Consider the following 23,486-nt stretch of genomic DNA (forward strand, 5'->3'; position numbering starts at 1 on the left):
ATAATGAGGGAAAACAGACATGAACTCTCCCGTGAATGCATAAAGTTACTTTATTTTCAGTATACATTTATTTAATTTTGAAAAATATAAATGCTAAAATATCTCATCATCTTCATCTTTTGATTCCATAAAAGTCACAATAGAAAGCTTCATAAAACTGTAAAATACTATAATGTTATTAGGAATTTCATTTTTCATATTACTGGAAAAAAAAATCACTTTAATATGTTTGAAATGTTTTCTGCTTTTTTTTCCTTTTAGTTCCACCATCTGATCCACTTCATTTCATCCTAAGTCCTTGTTCCCTCCTCCAAAGAAAGCACGGACTTAGGAGAATTAAGAACAAGAATAAAAGTATCTCAAAGTGCGACTCGATTCCAGCAGAGATACAAAGGTGCGGCAGCCCCAGGGAGGGGGCAGCGCAGGCCGGCTCCCCGCGGGCCGGGAGCTGGCATTTGCTGGGGGAAGGTCATTTTTGACGGCTGCCTCTGATCTTGGAGGGCTTTGGGTCAGTCTCCACACTTATTCCCTGAAGCGCCCACCCAGGCTTTTCCGACAAAACACCTAATTTGGATCGAAAGCACGTTCTGGTTACTCTCCAAGGCCTGCAGAGAACCTTTGCTGCCAGAGGGCGGCGCTTCTCATGCAGAGCCTTTGTCCTGTCGGCAGCGCTGCCCTCAGCGCAACACAAAAAAACACAACACAGAGAGAGAGAAAGATCTAGAACAGCAGTCAGGACACTTCAAGTGTATTGAACACGGTTCAGAAGAGAAGACCTCATTTTTGGGGAGACAGGTCACCAGGCAGCAGCAGCTGGAAGCTGTGCCCATGGAACGGAGCGGGACAGCCCCTGCGACCCAGCTGATGGCACCTCTCCTGGGGGATTGCTGCACATGCACGGTCTGGGCAGGATGTGCAGCAATCCCCACGCAGCTCCTGTGCTCCAGCCTGTGTCCCCACCGGGTGCCAGCACTGGTGTCCACCAAGGGATGGAGAGCATTGGCTAAGCTGGCATCACACTTCCCAAGTTACCTGTCCTCCAGCAGCAGGAGGGATCCCACAGCTGCTCCTCTTCAGGCCTTTCCCAAGTTTCCCCGGCATTTTCAGAGCAGGTTTCAGCTGAGTTCCTAAGATACCCAATACAGATTTCATGGAAGCTGAAGGGGAGGCCCCTCAAGGGCGAGCAGGGGCTATACAGAGGTGGTGGCTCCTGTGTGGGAGCAGATGCTAAAATTTGGCATTTAAGGTCTCAGCACCATCAGAAATTCCTCTTGACTTCACCAACCCAGACTTTGGTTTCACAAGGACCAAGTGGCAGCACGTGCCCATCCTCTGTGATGGAATTGTCTCCATCAGGAAATTCACCTCGAGAGCTGGGGTACTTTTGCTTCTTGTTCTGTTTTTTATTTTTGGACAAAGCTTTTTGCGTATTCCCCATGTCCTGGTGAAGCCCAGTTTCCCAAAGATGCCTTTAGATGCACATACCAGTATGAACATGCTGCAGAGAGGAAAACCTCTCTCCTGATGTGATGTCCACTTGCTTGGTTGCACCCCAAAATCCTGGGATGCCCATGCCTGGCCTGCTGAGTCCTGCTGCATTGCTGGTGTGGGGCAGAGCAGCCAAGGTGCAGGGTCAGTTCTGCAGATGGTGGAACACAGGGCTGGGATACAGGAGGATCTTTGTGAATCTGAGTGTCAGGATGAACATCCCAGCAGGCCACCTTCATCTTCCTCCTCGTGCACTGTGCCTGAGGCACACCTTGGCTCTTCTCACTGCACATACAGACATACTGGTGTTCCAAGAAAACCACAGAGCCATCCCAGGTCAGAAATCAACAACAGGGATAGAACCAGCAGCTGTCCATTCAGGCTCTTCTAAGATCACAAGAGATTTAAATCTCTTTCACAGCAGGGATCGCTCATTACAAAAAACTCCAAGAACCAACTTAACCCTAAGAAAAACAGATGCTTCGGAGCACAAGGTGTTAATTGAACTGATCCAGCCCTGTGCCACATCCTGGAGATTGCAGTGTGATGTCATGGGTTTGTTTCTTGTAAAAATCACATTATATATGGTACAATACATTTTTTACAGAAAGCCTTGCATCTAGAAATAAGAGGTAGAACTACTCATAACTATATGTTTCCTGCTGCAGGAAAAAAATTCATTTTTCTTTACAGTAATTAAAAAAAGGTTAAAAAAATTGTCAAAAAAAAAAAAAAAGTCGTAGGTTAGGCCCCCATAATTTAAACAAAATAATCTAGGAAAATAACACTCTTCCATGTACCTGATGGATTAAGTCCATTAAAGTGTTTCTTTAAAAAAAATTGCATAGGAAAGGGACGTTTCCAAACATGCTACAGCGATGGCAATGGTCTGTCTGTGCTGGGAGTGAAGTACCTTCTCTTTTACCTACACGAGGGTTAGCAGCACGTTCCAGCAGTGGGAGCAGACACGGAATGAGCCTGGAGGTCAGCTGGGCTCTGCAGACAGACAGACAGCGGCTCCCGGCGTTCCCGCGGGGCTCAGGCGGGCCCGGAGCGCTGCTGCCCCCGCAGCCAGGCAGGAGGAGTCCGGGAAACACCGAGGGCGTGGGCAGGGAGGGGCAGGGCGGGCCCCGTTACCTTCGCCGCTGGGAGCAGGGAGCTTCTCAACATTTGGCTAGTGACAAAATGAACTGGTAAAAGATCGGACAGACAGACAAATTACAAAGTAGTTTCTGTTCCCTTGCTCCTCCAGAAATAACCATTGTCTTCAGGATCAAGTTCTATTCTAATTTGAGGCACAACTTTTACTGGAGTTCGTGGAGGGCTGCAAAGAAGAAGACAGACAAAGTCAGAGCAGCACAAATGCTGGGCTTTGGGAGTGCACAGCCAGATTTCAGGTAAGGCCCACACACAGATAACCTGAATGAGCTGCTCTGAACACTGCTTGGACACTTCCAGGGATGGGGCATCTTGATGCTCCACCCCAAGTTGTGACAACATCCCTCAGCTGCCACTGAAATAATCCAGGCATGGCTGCTGGGATGAATATCAGTGCCTGTCTAACAGCTGTAAGCACAGACACATCTTTGGCATTTCAGAGGAATAAACTTGCCTTGCTCCACATCACAGTCCTGCTGCTGGGAGGCCCAAGCTGGCCCCAAGGGACTGGACTCTGAGCAATTATTACTTGCTGCAGTTTAAGGTTATTCTTTACTCTGTTTTCCACCACAATATGGAAAAATTGATTATTTCCCCTTGGCAACAACTCTCTGGGCTACCCCAGTAGCTCCACATCTTTCTCCTGGTCTGATTCCCAAACCTGTTCTCAGTGCAGCAGCCAGGAGGCCAGGGAAGCTGCCAGGTCTCTCCCAGGTTCTCCACTCCCCATCCCCAGCCCTGCCAGGAGCTGGAGTAACTGTGGAATCAACTTGTTCATGATCACCTTGGGAGGCAGCAACCCAGTGCAGGGAATGTTCTCCAAATGTTTAAGAGTCCCCTGGAGGAAATTTGCTGTGTTCTGAGGGGGGCAGAGGTGCATTTTGGGGTGCTTACCTTGGCATGGCATGTGATTGAAGGAAGGGAATTGTATCAGCACGATGTGTGGCGTTCAAGGAATGTTGGTGATTTTTCTGCTGGGGGAAGAAAGCCTGGCTGTCACTGCTACACACCCACTGTGCAGTGCCTCCAGCCCTGCCTCAGCTCCCCCAAATCTATGGGCCAAGCTCTTTTCTTGCTAGCTGCCAGATGGATTTACAGCTTGGTGAGGAAGTTCTGCATTCCCTTCTCTCCTCTGAGGTAACACCCCTGCGGTGCCAGCAGCCCCGTCCCCTGGAGTTCCCCCTGTTTGGGGCCTGACACTTACCTGGGACCTGTCCCCCTGGGCTACCCCCCTCTGTCACACCCACGTCCTTGGGGGACACACGGTGGCTTCCCTCTGCTGACCCTGTGGAGCCATGTTCTCTGGGAATGACAGTCCTGCTCCTGCTCTTGCTGTAGGAAAGCTGCTGTCAGTAGTACTGCCAGGAACATGCCCTGGATCACAGTTACACTCAAGCACAATCCCACAGTGGTGCTGCATTCCAGTTGGGTTTTTTTTGGTATTCCAGTGGCCTGATATGTTTTAATTTTTACATTGCTTTTAATTTGAAAGCAGCAAATAAAATACTGGATTATAAAAATGTATAAATACACCAACCAACTACAGTTCAGCCCATGGCTGATTTTATCTGTTCCATCTCCAAGGGCATCCCAAGAACTAGGCTGATGCCACAACTAACTTTTCCTAACTATTTTAGCCCTTAAGATGTTGGAAAAAAGGCATCTGATCCTGAAATCCTGAATAACAATATTTAGGATGCAGTTTGTTTTTAGTATCAGGAATGCACTAAATACATGGAATGAGGATATGAGGTTGCCTGTGGCTGATTTTGGATGATGTGCTGACATCAGCAAAACATTGAGGATATCCAAATAGCCAAGAAAATGCTTCCTTTCCAATGCTTTTATTTTTATCCCAAACTCTGAGTGTCTCTGTATCTAAAAGCTACAGGGTAAGGCTTACCATTCCCTGAGGGCTCTATATGCTACCAAAAGGAAAGGAACCTGGCTCCCAGTTCCAAAGATCCATGGATAATTTAAGGATTTAAAGATCAGAGGGGTTAGATCCTGCTCCTAGGAAGCACTAGCCAGGCAGTAGCACTAATTTATTTAGTTTGTACTTCTCCCCTCCCACCTCAGAGGAAAAGGGCATTTGACACCCTTAGTATGTTACAAAGTCATCCCAAAGGCAAAACCACCAAGGTCAGCTGTGATTCCTCACTTAAAAGAGGAAAATGTGAAGTGGGAATGACTGAAAATAAAGATTAAATTCAACAATTACAGCTATTAACATCAGAAATGAAATCCTAAAAGAAGAGCACAAACCACCTAAGAAGGGAAATATGTTAATGGCCAACTGATCTCTGCCTGTGCAGCTTAATGACACAAATAAATAATTACTCTGTTAAATGCTGATTTTTGCAACTGCTTGGCACTTAGGGGAACAAACAGTGACAGGACAGCGCTGCAAATCCAGAACACAAAGCTCAGTGATAAAAAAAATAAAATCCCACCATCAGCAGGTTAACACCAAGGGGGAGAGGGAGAGGAGAGGAAGAGAGAGTGGGTGGCCAGGAGACCTGTCAGGAGCTGGAGAAAAGCACTTAAACTGGAGGCACCAGAAGGAATAACATTGATTTGGTAACCAGCAAAGAAAATAAAAGCTCACAAAAGCAAAATCTGTCATAAAGCAGGGGCCTGGAAATTAAAAATGAGAGGGAAAAAAAAAGGAACAAGAGAATACTTCTGAAGTAAAAGGAAAGATTAAAAATTATTTTAAAATCACTAAATAGACACAGATATAGTTTTGTAGTGCAAGTGAGAGTCAAGCAGGCATGCAAGAGCTTAGTTCTACTCACTGTCAGCAGGTTTGCTATCACTTAGGAAAGGTTCCTGCTCCATGATGTCCATTGGTATTTTAATACTTGGGACTTTTTCTGAGTAGGGGCAGTCAGACTGTGAAAGAAACGTGTAAAAGGTCTTAGAATATTCCCACTGCTCTCTCCCTCATCGTCTCCCACACATTAAAATTATCCTTCACACAGTTCTGTAGGAAGAGGTAAAAGAAAGGAAGGGAAAAGAGAAAAGCATCCTCCAGCATAGCTGCCTGATGGATTCCACTGGTTCCCCACTGCATCCCACTTCCCTTGATTACCCTCATACTCCAAAAATAAAACAGAAAAGAATCATCCTGTGAGATTGTAAATTGTAATACATCTCCTTTCCCACCCCACTGTCATAAAAGACACCATCCCCTTCTGCCTAGAGTCAGCTGCAGGAAATAGAGATGGAAAATGCATTTGTGGGCAGACACAGCAAGCTGCTGGAAAAGCTCCTCCAAACCCTTCATCCTGCTGGGATTCTTGTAAAAGCCCTTGCTTGTTCCCAATTGCTCCACAGGGCCCAGATATGACATGGCAGAGGCTCCTCACATCAGACTGGCTCAGCTCCCTCTTTAATGCAAGTGGAGTCAACCCCAGTCTCAGTTACACCTCTGGTTCACCAATTCCAGAGCCCTTGGAAGAATTCTGTAACCCTGGCCCAGCCAGAGAAACAGCAACCAGCTCAGGATGGGGCACAGGGAAAAGCTGGAGTCCCCCAGAGCTGGGGCACCAGCAGGATTTCACCCCTGCTGCCTTCTATCACCACCTGCTTCTGCTCAACAGGAGTGATTGGAATTGTTTGGCTTTTTTAAAAATAAAGGGAACTCCTCAAAGCCAAGGAAAGGCTGTTACTGCCTAAGTTGGCAAAGGCAGGAAGGTGGGATTTGCCAGAAATGTTGGGACATCTTTGTTTCTGAAGAAAACCAGACCCACAATACCAGGGTAGAGGGAGGAGACCTTCCAGTCAGGGCAGGAAAACACTAAGGAGGCCAGAGACTGGCTCTCCCTGGATTATTATTCTTATTTTAAATTTATTTTTTAACATAACTGATATCCAGTGCCTTATTTCATACTCCAACTTCAAGATGTTTCCTCAGGACTATTTTTATGAGGCTGAGGGACAAGCAGAACTCAAAGAAAGCACAAGTGACACCCAGCAACTCCCCTGGCTGAACTCAGATCCATGCACTGCTCCCCAGATCCCACAGGACTGACTCTGGGGGTGGATATTTCTGGAAGGGAAAGGGTGAAAATAATCCAACCAGTAATTGCCCAGTGCTGTATGTTCAGGAAGCTAGGAAAGGCAAGTGCTGAAAAAAACCAGCAAGAGTTAAGGACCAATATTTTGCATAAAATATCTTACCCATTAGATTAATTACTGTACCTGGAATTCAGGAAAAGCCTGGGAAGAGAGGAAATACCTTAAAACAGACAGGAGAGAGGGAAGCCATGGCTTCCCCCATGGATACACTGCTGGATTCACACCAGTCAGGAGGAGGGGATGGAGCCAAACCATTGCTGATTCCTCAGCAGAGCCCCTTTTACTCTCATCTGGGTTTGCTCAAGGGTGCTAAAGAAAACCCTGGGAGCTGGAGCAATGATGGGACAGGGCAGCTTGCTGTCTCAACTAAAAGCCAGTCCTCCCAGCTGTTTTTCCTGCTGTGCTAAAAGGGGATTCTTTCCCAGCTTCAGGTGACCTTACCTCTCCCTACAGCCCAGGAAAGGCCCTTCTTCATGGACATGAGCAGAAGAAGTGACACCATGCTTAGAACTCACCACGGACTGTGTTTAGCACTTCAACATAAATTTAAAGCATTTGAGTTAGACCTGAGCAGGAGAACATTTAAAGGCACCAAGACTACATTTCTTCTTCTTACATATACAGGAGGAAAGAGAACAGTCAAAGGCACATGAGTGTGGCCTAGCCAGGTCACTTTTCACTATTTAGGGCATGCTGCCACCTGAGGTAGGACCAGAGTGCACTGCAGAGGGCACGGATGCTCAGGAAACATGGAGGTGATGAGTTTTACCAACACCAAGCAGCTTTTCCTGCAATATGACAAATCACACCTATTTTGTGCTTTCCAAAAGAGCCATTACAAAAATACTTGAAAAATAAAAAAGAAAACCAGTAGGGCCAGAGCTGCTGGTGAAAAGCATTCTCCTCCTAAAATGTAAGAGACCACGAAGGGGAGAAAGGTGTAGGAGGGAAGCTGGAGGAGGCAGGGTGACAAGAGGCATTCTAGCAGGGGGCATGAAACCTCAGCAGGTACCTGGTGCTCTTGGAAAGTGCAACCTCACCCCTAGCAATGCACAAATCACCCACCACAGGCTGGAAAAGGGAAGGCTGTGTAGGAATTAAGTTTTCTTTGGGACTCATTAGCTGCAGCAGTGGCAGACCGAGCTGTCAGCTCCACAAGTGGCTGGCAAATGTCCAGCCTCAGCACTGGGCAGGGCATGGAATGTGCAGGGGGTTAGCTACCTAGGGAGGAGCAATGTGACAAGAGCAGGAAGCTCCTTACATCATCATTGTCACTGTCCATACTGCCCTTCTTCTTTTTCTTCTTCTTCTCATCCTCTTTCTTCTTCTTGTCCTTTTCTGGAATGACGTCGTCAAGAAAGCTTAAGTCATGCTGGGAAAAGAGGTAGTCCATGGCTTTTCTGACTGCCACCAGGGCCAAGATCTGCAAAGGCAGAGAGGGATTCCCAGTCACATTTTACCTTTCACTTGGCACACTGCATTCCTCTCAGTTCTGCTTCTAAGCCCACACTCTCGAATTCTGGCTGTAAATGAACATACGAAGAAGGTGGTGAACACCCGGGACATCTCTGTCAGCTTAAGAGGTTGTGCTGTCACTGCCTCATGTCAGAAAAAATCAGAAGCAGTGGAATACTCCTGTATTTAACACTCCTGTATTAGGAAATAAAGAGCAAACAAATGAGCACTTTCATTTACTTTTGGAGGCAGGTTCACAGGACAGCCTGAGTAATAAAACCTTGACTTATTTCTCACCACTTGCCCAGATGAACTTTTAAGAAATCAGACAAGGGCCAATTCACGCCCCCAGAGATTGCAGAATAAAGTTTACTGGGATTGTGGCAGCAGGAAACTGGAGTAAAAGCTTGTTCTGTGCAAGACTGCAACAAAAGCACTGGGAAAGAAGGAAGGGACATGTCTGAAATGGGTGCTTACATGGACACTGGGCCTGACAGCCCCAGCAGAGGCCACTGAGATCCCACACAGGCTTTGCAGAGGGTACAGCAAGGGGCTGGGAGCTGTAACCTACTCCCAAGAAGCTGTCTTTAAGGACAGCTTTGTGCCAGGCCATCCTGATGCACAGCACAAACAATTCCCAGGAGAAGATCTCAGGCTCTGACTTGCATAACCTGAGGGGCAATTACGGATGTGAGGAATTACTCATGGGGGAAAGATACCACACAGACACTGTGACCATCCCACTGTGGATTACTGTGCTGAAAATGCCTTTCCTCCAAATAAACAGGGACTTGGCCACTGGCTGAATCCTCACAAACTGAAGTTTGTGCTTTTTTGCTCGTGAGTGCAGAAAATGGAGCTTTTTGCCATCACATCCAGCTCCATCGAAGCTGTGGCTGTGCCTTCCCTGAGTCTGCACTATTCTAACAAACTTGGTCAGCCTTGGGTTGCAATCAGATTCTAGCATGGGCAAAGAGATTTTACATTCAGCTTCCAACATCAGTGCAACACAGCCATGGAGTTGCGATGGAATGCCACATCAGTGGGAATTACTGATTTTTTACATCTTTCACAGGAGCATGTGTCTCAGCAGGAACATTTGGAGGATTTTTTTAACTGGCATAATCTTTTCTAATTTCACCATCTTGTTCTTCACCTGGGTTCTGTCCTCCCTCCCTCTCTCCCTTACATAAGCACTGCAGCTCCTACCAGCCCCCACAACTCAGATTTTACATGTCCATAAACCTGAAATTAGGTGACTTGGGACCAAGAGTTATTCAGGACTTTCATAAAACTTTGCCTTTTGCACAAGTCAAACCCATCTCCAAGCCAGAGTGCCTAGCTGTGTCTATAATTCCAGTAATAATATGAATAGTCACCCACAGAGGGTAAACAACATTAGTGTCTTTTTACTGGAGTCCAAGGAAAAGAGACATTCCCTTTCCCTCCCTTTGACACCTCTCTTAGCACTGAGCCTCCTTCTTGGTTCTGTCAATTTGTGCTATTTAAAAGCCAAGGAGACATTTTGCATCTGGTAGCTAGTGTGGGCTAAGCCAGAAACTCTGCACCTCTCCTCGGTTCATGCAGCTCAAGGAGAAACCACAGCAAATCTAACCTTGGCAGCCAGGACTGGTCAACACTAACTACACCTTCCTGGGAAAAAATTAACTTTCCAGGCTCATTTTCCTCCAGAGGATTAATGGAAAGGCAGCCACAGTCACACTGAGCCCCCTGAGTGCCACGAGTGGAGCTGTGAGGCACAGACTCGCTAGGGAGAGGCTGGATTTACACATGTACAGGAGTGTCCAAGGGGGAAAGGAGCAGGCTGTGGGGAAAGGGAGGGCTGGGGAGGACAGCAACACCTACCATGACAGGGAATATGATGGCAGCCACGGTGGATTTGAGGATCCAGAGGAGGGCCAGGCACACCACCTGCAAGAAGGTGAAGAGGTGCACCCTGCGCAGCGGGACGTGGCGCAGGTAGATGAAGTCAGGCTGGTGTTTTAGAGGCATCAAGAGCAGCTTCAGTCGATCCATGAACTGGAAATGAAAAGGAAGAGATGTTGAAATGAAACACAGGATGCACAAAAAAAAGAGAGAAAACAAGATGAATGCCCAAACCAGGGTCAGCATCACACTCTGGGGAATTCTTGCTGTCCTCCCTTTCCCTGCTCCTGCCAAGGAAAGATATTCAGCCTTTAGAAGCTGTGCTTTTGTTTTCCCCAAATAAATCAGGAGCAGAGGTCAACAGAGGCGAGGGCAGACATTGCCTTGCCAGAAAACAGAACAGCACCTCACCAAAGAGCGAGGAAGATGGGCAGCTTTCCCAGCAGTGTCCCTGTGCTGGACCGGATGGACTTGGAGCTAAACCAAAATGGGGATTTCTCAGTGAGTACAAAACACTGTTGATCCCAGCCCCCCCCCCCCCCCCTCCCCCCCCCCCCCCGCCACCTGGGTCGGGAGCAGGGGAAATCCCCTCCAGGAGAGCCGCCCCAGGGCAGCGGGACAATCCCCTTGTTGTCCCCTGCCGGAGCGCGGGCTCACTGCCCACTGCCGGGACCAGACGGAACCGCGGCACTGAATGGAAGCTGGAGCCGTTTTACAGAACGCCTGAGGGAATTCTGGGGCTCACAGAACAGGCAGTCCCTTCCCCTCAGGGCACAACCCGGCACGAAAAAGAAAGGCCTCAATTAACAAGGTGCCAGAAAGCAACAAAACCACTTCCAGCCTCCTTGGGCCAGCTACAGGCGCTGGGCATGAGAGTGGTTCCTTATGTAAGATTTCCTCAACGACAAAGAGAGGGGAATGGCTTCCCCTCCCTGGAGAACAATGTCCCTGCTCCTTAGCATTGAGGAACAACCCCACTGCCATAAATCATCCTCCTTCCTTGCCTTCAGTCTGTGGCACAGGACCCAAACTACCCTGGGAGCGAGCCTGAGCTGGGGCAGAAGCCTGTAAAATCCTGGAATGGTTTGGGTTGGAGGGGATCCTAAGGGGATCCTCTTGTTCCACCCCTCTGCCATAGGCAAGGACACCTTCCACCAGACCAGGCTACCCCAAGCCCCATCCTGGTTGCCAAAGATGGACCCAGGTCTTCACAAAGCACCCCTGGCACTGCCAGTGCCCACTTGGCCACTGTCCCTTGGTCTGCCATTTCAGGACACCCGGGCTTGTGGCTAAGTTTGCCAGCAGCTGCCACCCTTCATGGGCTTCTTGGGAAGGAGGAGGAGGCAGTGAAGGAGAAGGGTAAAGCTGGAGGGCTGTGGGAGAAGCCCTGTGCTGGCTGATGACTCACCTGCACGCCGTTGAGGGATGCAACTCCCATGTAGAGGAAGACACCATAGAGCACGGGCATGGGAATGAACTGTGGGACAAGAAGAGCAGGAGAGCCCAGGTGAGAACCTCCCTGTACACCACACACCATTAACACGTGGTGGGACAACATTCCCAGCCTGTCAGCCATCCAAACTGCACCCACGGGGGAATGACAGAGAGGAATGAAGCCATGGAAGTAATAAAGCTGAAGAAACAATATGTAAATATGTAATTCATAAAATGAAGCTGAATAAACAATAAATCCTCCTGCTGTGTTCTGAGAGACACAAGGACATTTGTGCAATCACACTCTCCCAGTTCACCAGGACTTGGACATCTTGTCCAGAGGGCATGATTCCAGTCACTCAGCAAGTCAAGGAACAGGTGGGCAAATGTGTTCCAGTGAGCTTCAAACTGCCTTTCACCTCTGATTTGTGGTGTGACTAGAAACAGAAGGCAGAGAAGAAGGAAAGGCAGAACAATCCTGTAGTTTGTGGTACACCGCGTTTTCCCAGGTAACTCAAGTTGTGCCAGGGGAGGTTTAGGTAGGATCTCAGGAAAACACATTCACAGAAAGGGTTGTCAAGCCCTGGCACAGGGTTTCCAGGGCAGTGCTGGAGTTGCCATCTCTGGAGGAATTTAAAGGCAGCTCTTGGGGACATGGTTTAGTGGTGACTTTGGCAGTGCTGGTGGAACTGGGTGATCTTAGAGAGCTTTTCCAATTAAAACAATCCTGTGATTCCATGTCCAGTCCAGCTCAGTAAACCATGCAAATCCATGCAGAAAGGATGTTCTTTGGAGTCCCACCTGAGCAACAACAGTCGTGCCAACCCAATCTCTTCCTGCTCTGTCTCTCTCACACATTAATCCAGAATTACTCCCAAATACAGGACTGACTTCCTTTCTTTGTTGCCAGGATGTGTTCTTTCGAACATCACTTTCTGCTCCCTCAAAGTGCCAAGTGCTGCCCATAACTCCACATGGGGCACACCTCCCTTTGGGAGTGAGGAAGGTGCAGGGGAGCAGCAGACAGGCTGCCTGGAATGAGTCTCTATCCCTCACCAGAGGAGTGGGCAGCCTGCCTGGCATGACAGGAACAGGGATGCCTGGATCAAACCACAGGCAGGAGCTGAGTACCAGCCTCTGTGGGATTTACTGGTGCCCAGGGAGGATGGAATGAGCTCCGAAGGACAGTCCCTAGTGCAGTGCCAGGGGACTGCCACTGAATGGCAGCCACAGCCAGGCCATGGCACCCACTGCTCCAAGCAGTCCTGTGCTGGGAATCCTCCCCTTCCAACCCCTGCACTGAGCTCATTAGAGAGGCAAACAACACTGCAGCTATGCAGTGTTTTAGCATATTCCCCACCACCTTGCTCATTGCTTCCAGCAGGCATTTCCCTGGGGCCACATAAGCACCAAAGTCACCCAGCCATATGCTATCCAGAGCGTCCCTGCCTGCATTTCTCCTTCCTTCCTGAGTCTCACTGCCTGTCCCCTCCTGCGAGCTTCTGAACTGCTACCTCATCCTTCTCTTGCGTTTATTTGCTCCCTCGAGTGAGCCACACTGCTGTTTCCCATCTGAAGGTAAAAGTTTTTTCTGCAGCTTTTTCTGGGCTCTGCCAACAGCTCTGCTGTGAGAGGGACAGGGACCCGGCAGGGGCTTCACAAAGCTGTGGGTGATCATGGGATTCAAAGCCCTCACTGGAACTCAGGGATGACACACAACACAATACAGTAAGCAAGAGCTGAGCTTGACAGCTCATTTTCACTGCTCTCCTCTCCTGCCCTTCTATTTATTTCCATGGGTTTTTTTAAAAGTAAGAACAATTTCAGCATTCCATCATGATTAATCCTGTACATTATCCTGAGGTGAAACCTCAGTACCTGAGCCTGCAGAGCAGCAAGTGGTGCTGTCATTTTGGAAGACTTTCTCTTGGCAAAGCATTCCCTAACGATGGGGGTGCTGGCTTTGGCCCCCAAACAAAGCTGCTGCAGGCCAACAGGACTAAAACTGTATTTATAGGAAAGTGCCTGTCACCCTCCCAGCAGGGCCAAGGATGTTTCTGTGGAGATCTGCCTGGGCTGAGCAGAAACACCAGCACCATCCAAAACCAGCACAACCACCGCAAAGCCCTCAGCAAACAAAGCTGGGATTATTCCGTGGATTGCCTGGTTTATTAAATTTGGGATTGTCAACATTCAATTTGCCGCTGGCAGGAGAAGACTGAAATGTTCTGCAATGCATTTAGCAGTGCAGCTCTCTCCAGCAGGACCCTGCCACTGGAATTTGCTAAAGGTCCTGAAATCCTGCCAGGTCCTTCCCTCTGGCACGTGGGCCAGCAGCATGCTGACTTATCCTCAGGCGTCCTCCAGCGAGGATCTTCCCCACACACTGTCTTAGGGGAAGCACAGACAAAGAATGAATGACTGAAGCAATAACAGGGGAACTAACAGACCCCAGTGGGATAGAGGAAGAGGGATCTTGCAGGGAAAGGTCACATAAACTGAAAAGCAGGATTATCACAATCAGGCATTAAATTAAAGGCATGGAAATGCCTGTTTGTGTGGAGGTGGAAGCTGTTACCTGAGACACCAAAATTCGAGCTGTACAAACAGCCCTAGAAATTAAGAACAGGAACACACTGGCATGAAAAGTCACTGTCTCCACTCCCTCCACAGGCAGAGTCACTGTTCCCTGCCTGCCTCCTCCCCTCAGGCTCACATCCCACTGTGCCTCACTGGCCCTGCAGCCTCCAAAATCTTCTGTGCAGCCTCCACAAATGGTCTTCCAGACACCCATCTGCTCGGTGCTGTGGTCACAATGCACAGTGCTGCTGCTCTGACATCTTCTGCTCCTACCATAGGCCTATGGATCCATGGATAAGGGCTCCTGCAGCTGACACCTCCTGTTGGACAGTATGTGCATGCTTGGCACCACTTCCATCACTATCCCCAGAGAAGGCAGCATCCTCCACAAGACAGGTTCTCCAGTTTCCTTCTACAATCTGATGATCCACTAAGGATGCATTTCTCCATGGCTACATGCACCAAATCTCTGGTCTTGGAAAACAACAACCTACCTAAATGCAATGGTCCCATCAGCAGCACATCTATCCAGAGCTTTGGCTAAACTTACAGGAAAAAAACGGTTCAAAGACTAAGAAATGCCATTTAATTGGACTGCTTCCTCCAGAAACATGTTTTTCATAGTCTGAGCTTTATCCAGAATATGTTTTCCATAAAACAAAGAGTGAAGGTATAAAAGAAAAGGGAGCTTAACTTTATGCAAACATGGAGAAATAACCTTAAAATGAAAAAGACCACAGTGCCCAAGAACCCCAGCCCTGAACTTGGTGACTGTTCTAGCACACTACAACCATGTTGGTGTTTCCTTCCAAAAGGTTTGGATTTAAGCCTTCAAAGAACCGTGAACAGTCCTTACCTTCAGGATGGGAGCCATGAAGACAGACACCCCGGTCAGGATGAAAACGATCACACCAGTGACTCTCTGCTCCCTGAAACAACATCACTGAGTCAGGACCCCAAGTACTGAACACCAACAGGAATCCCCAAAACTCATTTCTGCAGCCACATTTTTCATCCAACAGCCTCAGGCAGATGGCTGGATCCTGAGCCAGACCTCTGTTTTAAACCTCAGACAGTTTTGTTCCACCATTGGCCCTCCACACCCGAAACCACCTCGGCCAGTAATATTTCAGAATGCTGAAAGACAGGCCATAAAATTTCCATCTAGTTACCTAAATAAGCTGCCTGATTTCCAGGAGTAATCCCACTGGAAGCACTTCAGACCACTTAATTAAAACACCCAAACACATGAAAAAGATGCTTCATTAAGTAAAGCTGCTTGCACTAGGTATGATAGGTTTGTTTGTTTGACCATTACATTTGCTAAGGAATTTGCTTCATTTCCCTGGACAGAGAAGCCTGCAGGAAATTTATTTCCTTTAACACAGGAACACTGCACCTGATGTGGCCAAGTAAACTTTGGAGGAGCCACAAGGGGGCTCGCCCAAGGACCTGGCTTTGGAAATAGGGAAAAGGCAGCACAAAATTCTTTGTGCAAAAGGATTTTGCAAACAAGGTAATTGAGACTTCCTGGTGGGACATACCTCACTCCCAAAAACTTGGGCTGCTCTCCAGGGGCTGAAGTCTCCGTCTCCATCTTCAGGCTGTCGATGTGAGCGATGGAGATGACGGTAGCAGCCACGTACCAGGGCAGCCCCATAAAGGAGCAGACAATCATCAGAATGGCCACCCAGAACAAATCCAGATGATATCCAGCACCTTTCTGTGGAGGGAGACAAACAACCTTCAGCTTAATTATTCCAAAGGCCTCTGGAGCAGGGCAGAGGAACACTGGACAGGCAGCATTTCCTTCTGCAGCACCCTGGCCAACAGAGCCAAACACCAGAAATACATTGGATCCTGTGAACAGCATAAGGAAGCATCTCCCTCACGACACAACCCCATGCTCCTTCAGGAGTGCAACAGGAACAGCTGAAGCCTCATTCTCTACCCAGAGGAGAAAGCTGCCCTTGTTCTTGACTCCTTTTCAAACACCTCTGATCCTCTATTTTCAAAATCCTGTAATGAAATAAAACAGGAATTCCAGCAGTCACAAGTGCCAAGAGAAGAAACAAAAGAGCCACCAAGAAAAGGGATCTTCAGAAAAACAGCGGACAAACCTCTAAGGTTTGCTATTTTAAAACAGATTAACCTTTTTAAAATCCCATTCAGCTTGATTTTATTGGAAAAAACAAAATGATCCAGGCCTAGGATGACCCAGGAGGGAGGCCAATCCAGCTTCTCTTGAATAGTCCTCACTGTTTTCCTGACACGTGCACTGCTTACCTTGGCTGGCTGGTGGCACCGGGATGGGCACCCAGCAGTACCCTGCCAACACTTCAGCAAGGGATGAGCAGAAAAAACCATCTTTTTCCTACAGCAGATCTTGTGTATAGAAGTGTTTTTTGGTGTGGAACAACAAGATGGGGCTTGTGAACCCTCAATTCCACAAAATACCATATTCACACCATAAACAAAGGAAGCAGGGAATACATTTTTTACATCAAACAGTACTTTGGAGTACTGGAGTGTTTATAACTTTGTTGCTAAAAAAGTACAGCCAGTGCTGACAGCAAAACCACATTCAGCGGTTCATAAGCTGCAGAGATGAGGGGCCTCTTCCTCATGAGGGAAGAACAGTGAATATTTTCTTACAGTGTTGAAGAAAATGCTATGTCTGCTTGGTTAGGTGCAAGAGACAGACCTAAAACTGCTTAGTCATCTCTGAGGAACATGAGGGCCCAATATTGAGTTTATCTGCTCAGATCCAGGTAGCAAACAAGGATGTTCTGAGGGGTTTTTTAAATCATCAGCCAGCAGTCATCACTGCGCATAAGAAGCCATTCCCATTCCCTGGTACTTCAACTCTCTCCTCCAGGTTGGGCTCAGGATGGTCTTAAATTACACATTACTTGTCTAACATTTACAGTGACCACATGAATTGAAACATCCTCCTCTTTTCCAAGCAGAAGCTCCCTTCCCATTTCCAACAGCTCTCCTGATAACTGATAAAGCAGGTATCTAAATAATGACCCACCATTGCCTGTGTTTTGAGGGAGCCATTACTCCCACAGGTCAGACCACTTGAAACATGCCCTGTGAGCAGGAAGAGACAATCTTCTTTCACAGGAATTTAATATTTTCCAATAGAACTGACCATGCAGGGGAACAGAAAAAAACCCTACAGGCATGAAAAACTGCATACCACTGGTCTGGAAAGTTTGTTTTAAAAACATGACTACATTTTAGGCTGTTACATATCAGCTCTTCTTTAAATAACATCCAGCTGAGGCTATGCCCTTGATATGTCCCAAATCTCTCCAGCTTATTGCTGGTATTTGACAGCACCGTGCAGCTTTGGCCACAAAGCCACTTTTCCTGCTTAGAAACAGCAGCCAGTGCCAGGGAATAGGCTCGTGTCCATGGGGAGGAAGGGGGCAGGGGTAAAAGCCCCTGCCCATGCTCCAGGCACAAGGCACACCCACCTTGAGCTTGTGCTCCTTCCTATTGACGATGACGGCGGTGATCTGCTGGTCCATGAAGATGAGGATGGTCACCAGCAGGGCAGGGATGGCTGCTGCCAGGTACACCCACCACGGGTTCCCTCCAAAAGGTGGGATAAACCAACCCCTCTCGGGACTGGTTGGCTTTGAAGGGCAAGGAAAAGAAAGCTTGTGTTAGAGGCACAGTACAGGGGTGATGAAATCCCAAAGCCAGGTCTGCTTCCAGCAACGGAGCTCCAGGGAGACACTTCAGGTTTGTGGCAATTTCATCCTATCCATTAACACCAGTCAAAGGCTCCAAGTATGGAGGCAGAATTTAGGAGATAAACCAGCCAATTAAAATGATGCTAACAAAAAGCCTCCTAACCCTAAGCCTCTGAGTAAACAGGCCCTTTCCAGATTGCTGACTACATTCCCATTCTGAGGGCAAGTCACTCCACACAGGGCAGGTGCAAGGGAAAAGGAACCTCTTCCAAAAGCCAGCAAACAAGCTGACAACAACATACCTTGAATTCACTTGGCACAATTAGTTTTGGTGTGTCCACACCAACCAGGGCATCAATTCCACAGAAGATCAAAATGGACAGGATAATGGCAAAGTCACTGATGAGCTTCCGGGCCTGAAAGAGACGTGGTACCATAACCACAGGAGTTAACACCCCAGAACAGCATTTCACCCATACTTTAGTGCCCACATGGCAAACACTGGCAGGACAAGCTCATAATTTCTTCCCCCACAAATATGGCCACCATCATGTCCAGTGTCATTTGCCACACATGCCTTGGTACTTTACTGTGCTCTCTGAAAGCCTAAATGGAGGCATAGAAACAGCACAAACTTCCACAAATGAGATACTCTGAAGGACTGGCAGAGATTACACTGTTTGCTGTTCAAGTAATAAGTCAAACTAAGCAGACAGGAAAACAAACCAGGCTTCCCAGATAAATCCCTAAGACTGCAGCTCTCCTGAAGTCACTGGAATACAACAACTTAGAGCTGCCAGTGATCAGACCCCAGAATTTAACCACACAGGAGGCACTGTGCTAGCCTGGAACTGTGTGAGCTCTCCAGAGCTGCTGTTCCTTCCAGGTTTCTTGGGTTTGCATGGTTACAGATAAATTGAGCTGCATTCCAGCCCGGATGGAATTTGTTTCCTTTGTATTAAAAATAAGAGAGGTTCAATTGTAACACAGTGGAACAGTAAACATCCATGCAGGATAAATCCCTGTGTGTCAGGATGCCAGAAACGGGGCAGTCTCAGAGAGAAATGGCTTTGGCTCACACGCCTGGCCTGGGAGCCTCACCAAGGGACAAAACAGGCAGATGCACCTGAGATGCGCCTGAAAGCTTGGAAGGGTTGCCTTCAGCACCTTTAAGACCCCTGCCACATTACCCAAGCAGGTTACAGCTCCTCTTGGCTCTTCTGTTGCTTTACCTGTGCTCTCCAGATGCACTGGGAGCAATCCCAGACATCCCTCTGATAACCAGATCCAACAACCAGCTGCACTTTTATCCCGACTGCTTCCCTGCAGAGCATCCCTCCCTGTGTGTAGGACAGCAGCTCCAAAAGGAAGGCTGAGCTGTGCCCTCACAAAGACTGATGGAGTGACAGGAGATACTTACAGTGGTGGGAAAGTAGCGACTGGTCTTGAATTTCTTCAGGGCCATGGAGCAGGTGTAAGTGCCAAAGAAGAGGATGAAAGACATGAGGGTGATGTCAGGGACATAGTCACAGTTGTTGCCCACAAGCTGACCCCCATACTTCAAGCAGTCCTTGGCTGTCAGAGCTGCCCAGTCAATGGTGCTGTTGGCCTACAGGAAAAAAGGGAATGTTTCCATAAGGATGTGGGTACTTGGCCCATGGTGGGACAGGAATGGTGACAGAGTATCTGAGAGGAACAGGGAGGCAGCATGCAGGAGTTAAAATCACTGAAGCACAGAACGGTCTGGGTGAGACCATTTTCCTGCTGGTGTTTGACTAAAAGAGGTTGTTATTCTGTGCCTCAACTTCCTTCCCCCACACAGGGACGTGATCCAGCAAGCTCCACTTCTTTCTCCTTGCTACCCAGAGCTTGCCAGCAGAGTGGCACCACAAGACTCTGCAGGCCACGTGATCCCTGCCTTCCCAAGGGGAACTCACCAGCTCAGAGGAGGGAGAGACCAGCTCATAGTCTGACAGCACCATGGTCCTGTTAAGTAATGAGCTATTAACTGCAAGAGAAAAGAAAACAGGCAATATGGTAAGCAGGATGCAGGAAACCGTTGGGAAGGAGAGACAATTCCAATTATTAAATAATTTCTCTGTCAAGCTGTTTGCCACCTCTTTGCTCCAGAAAAGTTAGGCACAAGTGTTTCAGAGAGACTCAAAAGCCTCAATCATCAATCACTCACAAAACAGAAAAAGAAAAGGTTAATTGAAACATAACCCAAAACCAACGGGGATTATATTTTGAGTTGATGGTAAAAAAAAAAAAACAGAAAAAACCAGACAGACAATATAATATTTCATAGCTTTCCAATATTTTCCTAATGATTTCTGGATTAAATTAAATACCCACAGAGCACTCCTAATGATTGATTTCAAATGCAAGCACAACACCAAAGATACCCAGAAAAGCAAAATGTGATTCAGTGTCCAGCATAAACACCGTTTTGAATTAAAAGAAAGAAAAAAGAGAGCAAGAAATTGAAATCAACAGGATGGGGATAATTTCTTTGAAAGAAGGAGCAGCATTCCCTGTGGCTTCTGAAGCATTAGGAATCATGAATTTGAAATTTCATTTAGATATGCAATCCTTCCTGTAAAATGGGCTCATGGCTGATTGAGGTTTTGCATAAATAAACTTTTTCACTTGGATGTCTGGAGAGCCACAAGTGCTTCAATGGGAAGTGGAGACTTGCAATTTGGCACTGACCATTCCCATCGTCCTAGTTTCAAGAAGGAATTCACTCTGCCATTCCAGCAGAGGCAGAACCAGACTGTGCTCACCAAGGTCCTGTGTTAATAGGGAAGGCAGGCACCCAGCCCCAGGGAACGGGCTCTCGACACCTGCGAGGAGCAGCCAGCAGCTTTTCCTGTTGGACAGGTGTGCTAACATAACTTGCAGTTTGCTCTGGGCACAGATCAAGTTTCTTACTCACTCCCCATTGTTTATGGGATCCTAGGAGTGGTCCTACTTCCCTAATGGTACAGCCAGCCTCTCTCAATTTGGATTTGGGTTTTGTAATCCTTTGTTCCCAGAGCCATAGGTACACTGGCTCTATCTGCCATGCAGCCCACACTCCAGAGATAGGCTGACCTGGGGATACACTTCCCTTCTTGGAAGGGAGGGAATTGTTTGTGCTTTCCCTCTCATCCGTGCAGCCAGGAGGTGGGAACCACCCACGTTTGGGTAACGCCTTGAATAAATCCAGCTCCTGAAACAGGAGTGGCCTGAGCTCCATGGCAGTGACCTCAGCTGCACAGCAGTGACCCTGGCCACCACTGCTGCCCCTTCATGGCATTTGGAATACCATTTGGAACGGGGATGCAAGGAGACAGGGGTGCAGAAACAGCTTCTCCTGGTCACGATGCTCTCTGGAGGAGTTCCAGCAAGGCCAGCTGTAATGTGACATGTAGGTATAGAAGAAGGGATTACAGGTGACTGTGCCCCTGTCACAGTTGCACTAATTACCAAAGAAGAGGAACAGCCTTATGACCCTCAATGGGTCACAGCAACTAATAAAGACAAGTGTGACAAAAGGGATGGGTTGGCTGCTCAGGGGTGGACCTTGAAGAGGACGATCTGGGACCCCTGAGGAAGAAGGAACAACCAGGAAGAACTAGAGGATGGACAAAAAAAGGCAGAGAGTTGCTGCTGAACAAGATCTGTGGTGAGGTTTGCAAGGGGCCTGCTGCTGGAGCCTGCAGTCATATTCCAGCAGGAACAGCCTGCAGACTCTGCAAACTAACATATGCAGTCACAGTCAAGCAGGAATTAGCTGCAGTCAGAGTCCACCAGGGAAGCCAATAGTAGGAGCTTGCTGTAGTCACAATCAGGATGGCTCAGTTGTAGAGAAGAATAAACTGGGAGCCTTTTCACGTCGTTGAACAAGAGTCCACGTCTTGGCTCACTTCTACCCCCAATGAGAGGTCTGCTGCAACACTGACATTCCACTTGGGATGAAATGTACCTCTCAGCTTCTAAGAGACTAAAACAGGATATCTGAAGGCAACTGATAAAGAAGGAATAATCTACCTATTATCTGGGCTGCAGCACAAGGGAAAAGGAGAGCAAAGGCCACCTCCTGTCTACAAACTGGAGAGGTAATGAACACTCCCTTACCTGGATCTAGTGGTTTACAGGCACAAGAGTAATGAGTGATATAGTCCACCTTGAACTGGGAGTTGATGGGATAATGATCTGCCAGCTTGATCATCTTCTTGAAAGCATCATAAATGAAGATGAAGCTGATGAGGGAGGAAAACCCTTCCTCGGTGAAGCGGGTGAAGTACTTGACCAGGAAGCTGGCGTCGGTGGCCACGAGAATGAGACACTGGAAGGCTGACCAGAGGCCGATCCAGAGGCGGAACTCCAGGTAGTCAAAGTCATTGTCCCTGCAACAAGACAAGGGGGGCAAAAAAGGAAAACATTGGGTTAGATAAGATCAGGAAGTAGAAAGCAGATGTTACATGGAACAAAGCTGAGTCAGGTGATGTTGAATCACAGAATGACCAGGTTGGAAGAGACCTTCAAGATCATTGAGTCCAACCCAGCCCCAGCACCTCAGCTAGACCATGGCACCCAGTGCCACATACAGTCTTGTTTTAAACACATCCAGGGATGGTGACTCCACCAGCTTCCTGGGCAGACCATTCCAATACTTTATCATCCTTTCTGTAAAAAGCTTTTTCATAATATCCAGCCTATACTTCCCTTGGTGCAGCTTGAGACTGTGTCCTCTGGTTCTGTCAGCGCTGCCTGGAGAAAGAGACCAACCCCACCTGACTACAGCCACCTCTCAGGGAGTTGTAGAGAGTGATAAGATCACCTCTGAGTCTCCTTTTCTCCAGACTAGACAACCCCAGCTCCCTCAGTTGTTTCTCACAGGGTTTGTGTTCCCAGCCCCTCTCCACCCTCACTGCCCTCTCTGGATGGGCTGAAGGGTCTCAAGGTCCTTCCCAAACTGAGGGGCCCAGAAGTGGACACAGTGCTCAAGGTGGGACCTCACCAGGGCCGAGTACAAGGGAGATTGACCTCCCTGCTCCTGCTGGCCACACTGTTCCTGATCCAGGCCAGGAGCCATTGGCCTTCTTGGCCACCAGAGCACACTGCTGGCTCATGTTCAGACAGCTTTTGACCAGTATCCCCAGGTCCCTTTCTGCCTGGGCACTGTCCAGCCACACCGTCCCCAGCCCACAGCATTGCAGGGGGTATTGTGGCCAAAATGCAGGACTGGGCACTTGGATTTATTAAACTTGATCTTACTGGAGTCTGCCCATCCATCCAACCACTCCGGGTCTCTCTGCAGAGATCTCCTACCTTCCTAGAGATTGACTGAGACTGGACATAGAGTAAAAACCTTCTCCCAGAGGGTGGCTGGACACTGGAACAGTCTTGCCAGGAAGCAGTCATGGCACCTAACCTGATGGAGTTCAAGGAGCATCTGGACAGTGCTCTTGGTCATATGGTTTAGTTTTAGGTAGTCTTGCCAGGTGCACAGAGTTGGACTTGCTCATCCTTAGGGGTCCTTTCCAACCTGGGATATTCTATGACAAACCCTGGTGCTGGGAATGGCAGGGGATGGAGAGCCATGCACCCAGCTGCATCATTCCTTTCTGGGGACAATGCCCCCCATTGTTTGCTGCTTGAGGCTGAGGTGCTGTGCCAGCACAGAGTCCAACGGTGGGCTTTTAG

The 23,486-nt window shown here is 48.2% G+C and overlaps 1 protein-coding gene across 4 annotated transcripts in view; it reads right to left on the reverse strand.

Annotated features, from left to right (window-relative positions):
- Nucleotides 1–1,753: 1,753 nt before the first annotated feature.
- The window catches only part of SLC4A4 (solute carrier family 4 member 4), a 114,988-nt gene continuing 93,255 nt past the window's right edge, over nucleotides 1,754–23,486 (reverse strand). For 3 of the 4 annotated variants that reach the window (XM_054291487.1, XM_054291510.1, XM_054291502.1), the window contains 13 exons: nucleotides 21,915–22,186; nucleotides 19,730–19,800; nucleotides 19,213–19,401; nucleotides 18,095–18,208; nucleotides 17,571–17,732; nucleotides 15,630–15,808; nucleotides 14,942–15,014; nucleotides 11,480–11,548; nucleotides 10,051–10,224; nucleotides 7,991–8,152; nucleotides 5,445–5,541; nucleotides 3,541–3,620; nucleotides 1,754–2,812 (listed from right to left, as the gene is read on the reverse strand). In XM_054291487.1, the coding sequence (XP_054147462.1) occupies nucleotides 3,577–3,620; nucleotides 5,445–5,541; nucleotides 7,991–8,152; nucleotides 10,051–10,224; nucleotides 11,480–11,548; nucleotides 14,942–15,014; nucleotides 15,630–15,808; nucleotides 17,571–17,732; nucleotides 18,095–18,208; nucleotides 19,213–19,401; nucleotides 19,730–19,800; nucleotides 21,915–22,186 (1,606 nt within the window). In that variant the 3' untranslated portion in view covers nucleotides 1,754–2,812; nucleotides 3,541–3,576. The remainder of the gene's footprint in view (nucleotides 2,813–3,540; nucleotides 3,621–5,444; nucleotides 5,542–7,990; nucleotides 8,153–10,050; nucleotides 10,225–11,479; nucleotides 11,549–14,941; nucleotides 15,015–15,629; nucleotides 15,809–17,570; nucleotides 17,733–18,094; nucleotides 18,209–19,212; nucleotides 19,402–19,729; nucleotides 19,801–21,914; nucleotides 22,187–23,486) is intronic. The other variant, XM_054291495.1, reaches the window with a different exon arrangement.

The sequence above is a fragment of the Melozone crissalis genome, unplaced genomic scaffold (genome assembly GCF_028551555.1).
Source record: "Melozone crissalis strain CALT ecotype California unplaced genomic scaffold, PUWL_Pcris_2 ptg000006l_1, whole genome shotgun sequence".
Classification (NCBI taxonomy): domain Eukaryota; kingdom Metazoa; phylum Chordata; class Aves; order Passeriformes; family Passerellidae; genus Melozone; species Melozone crissalis.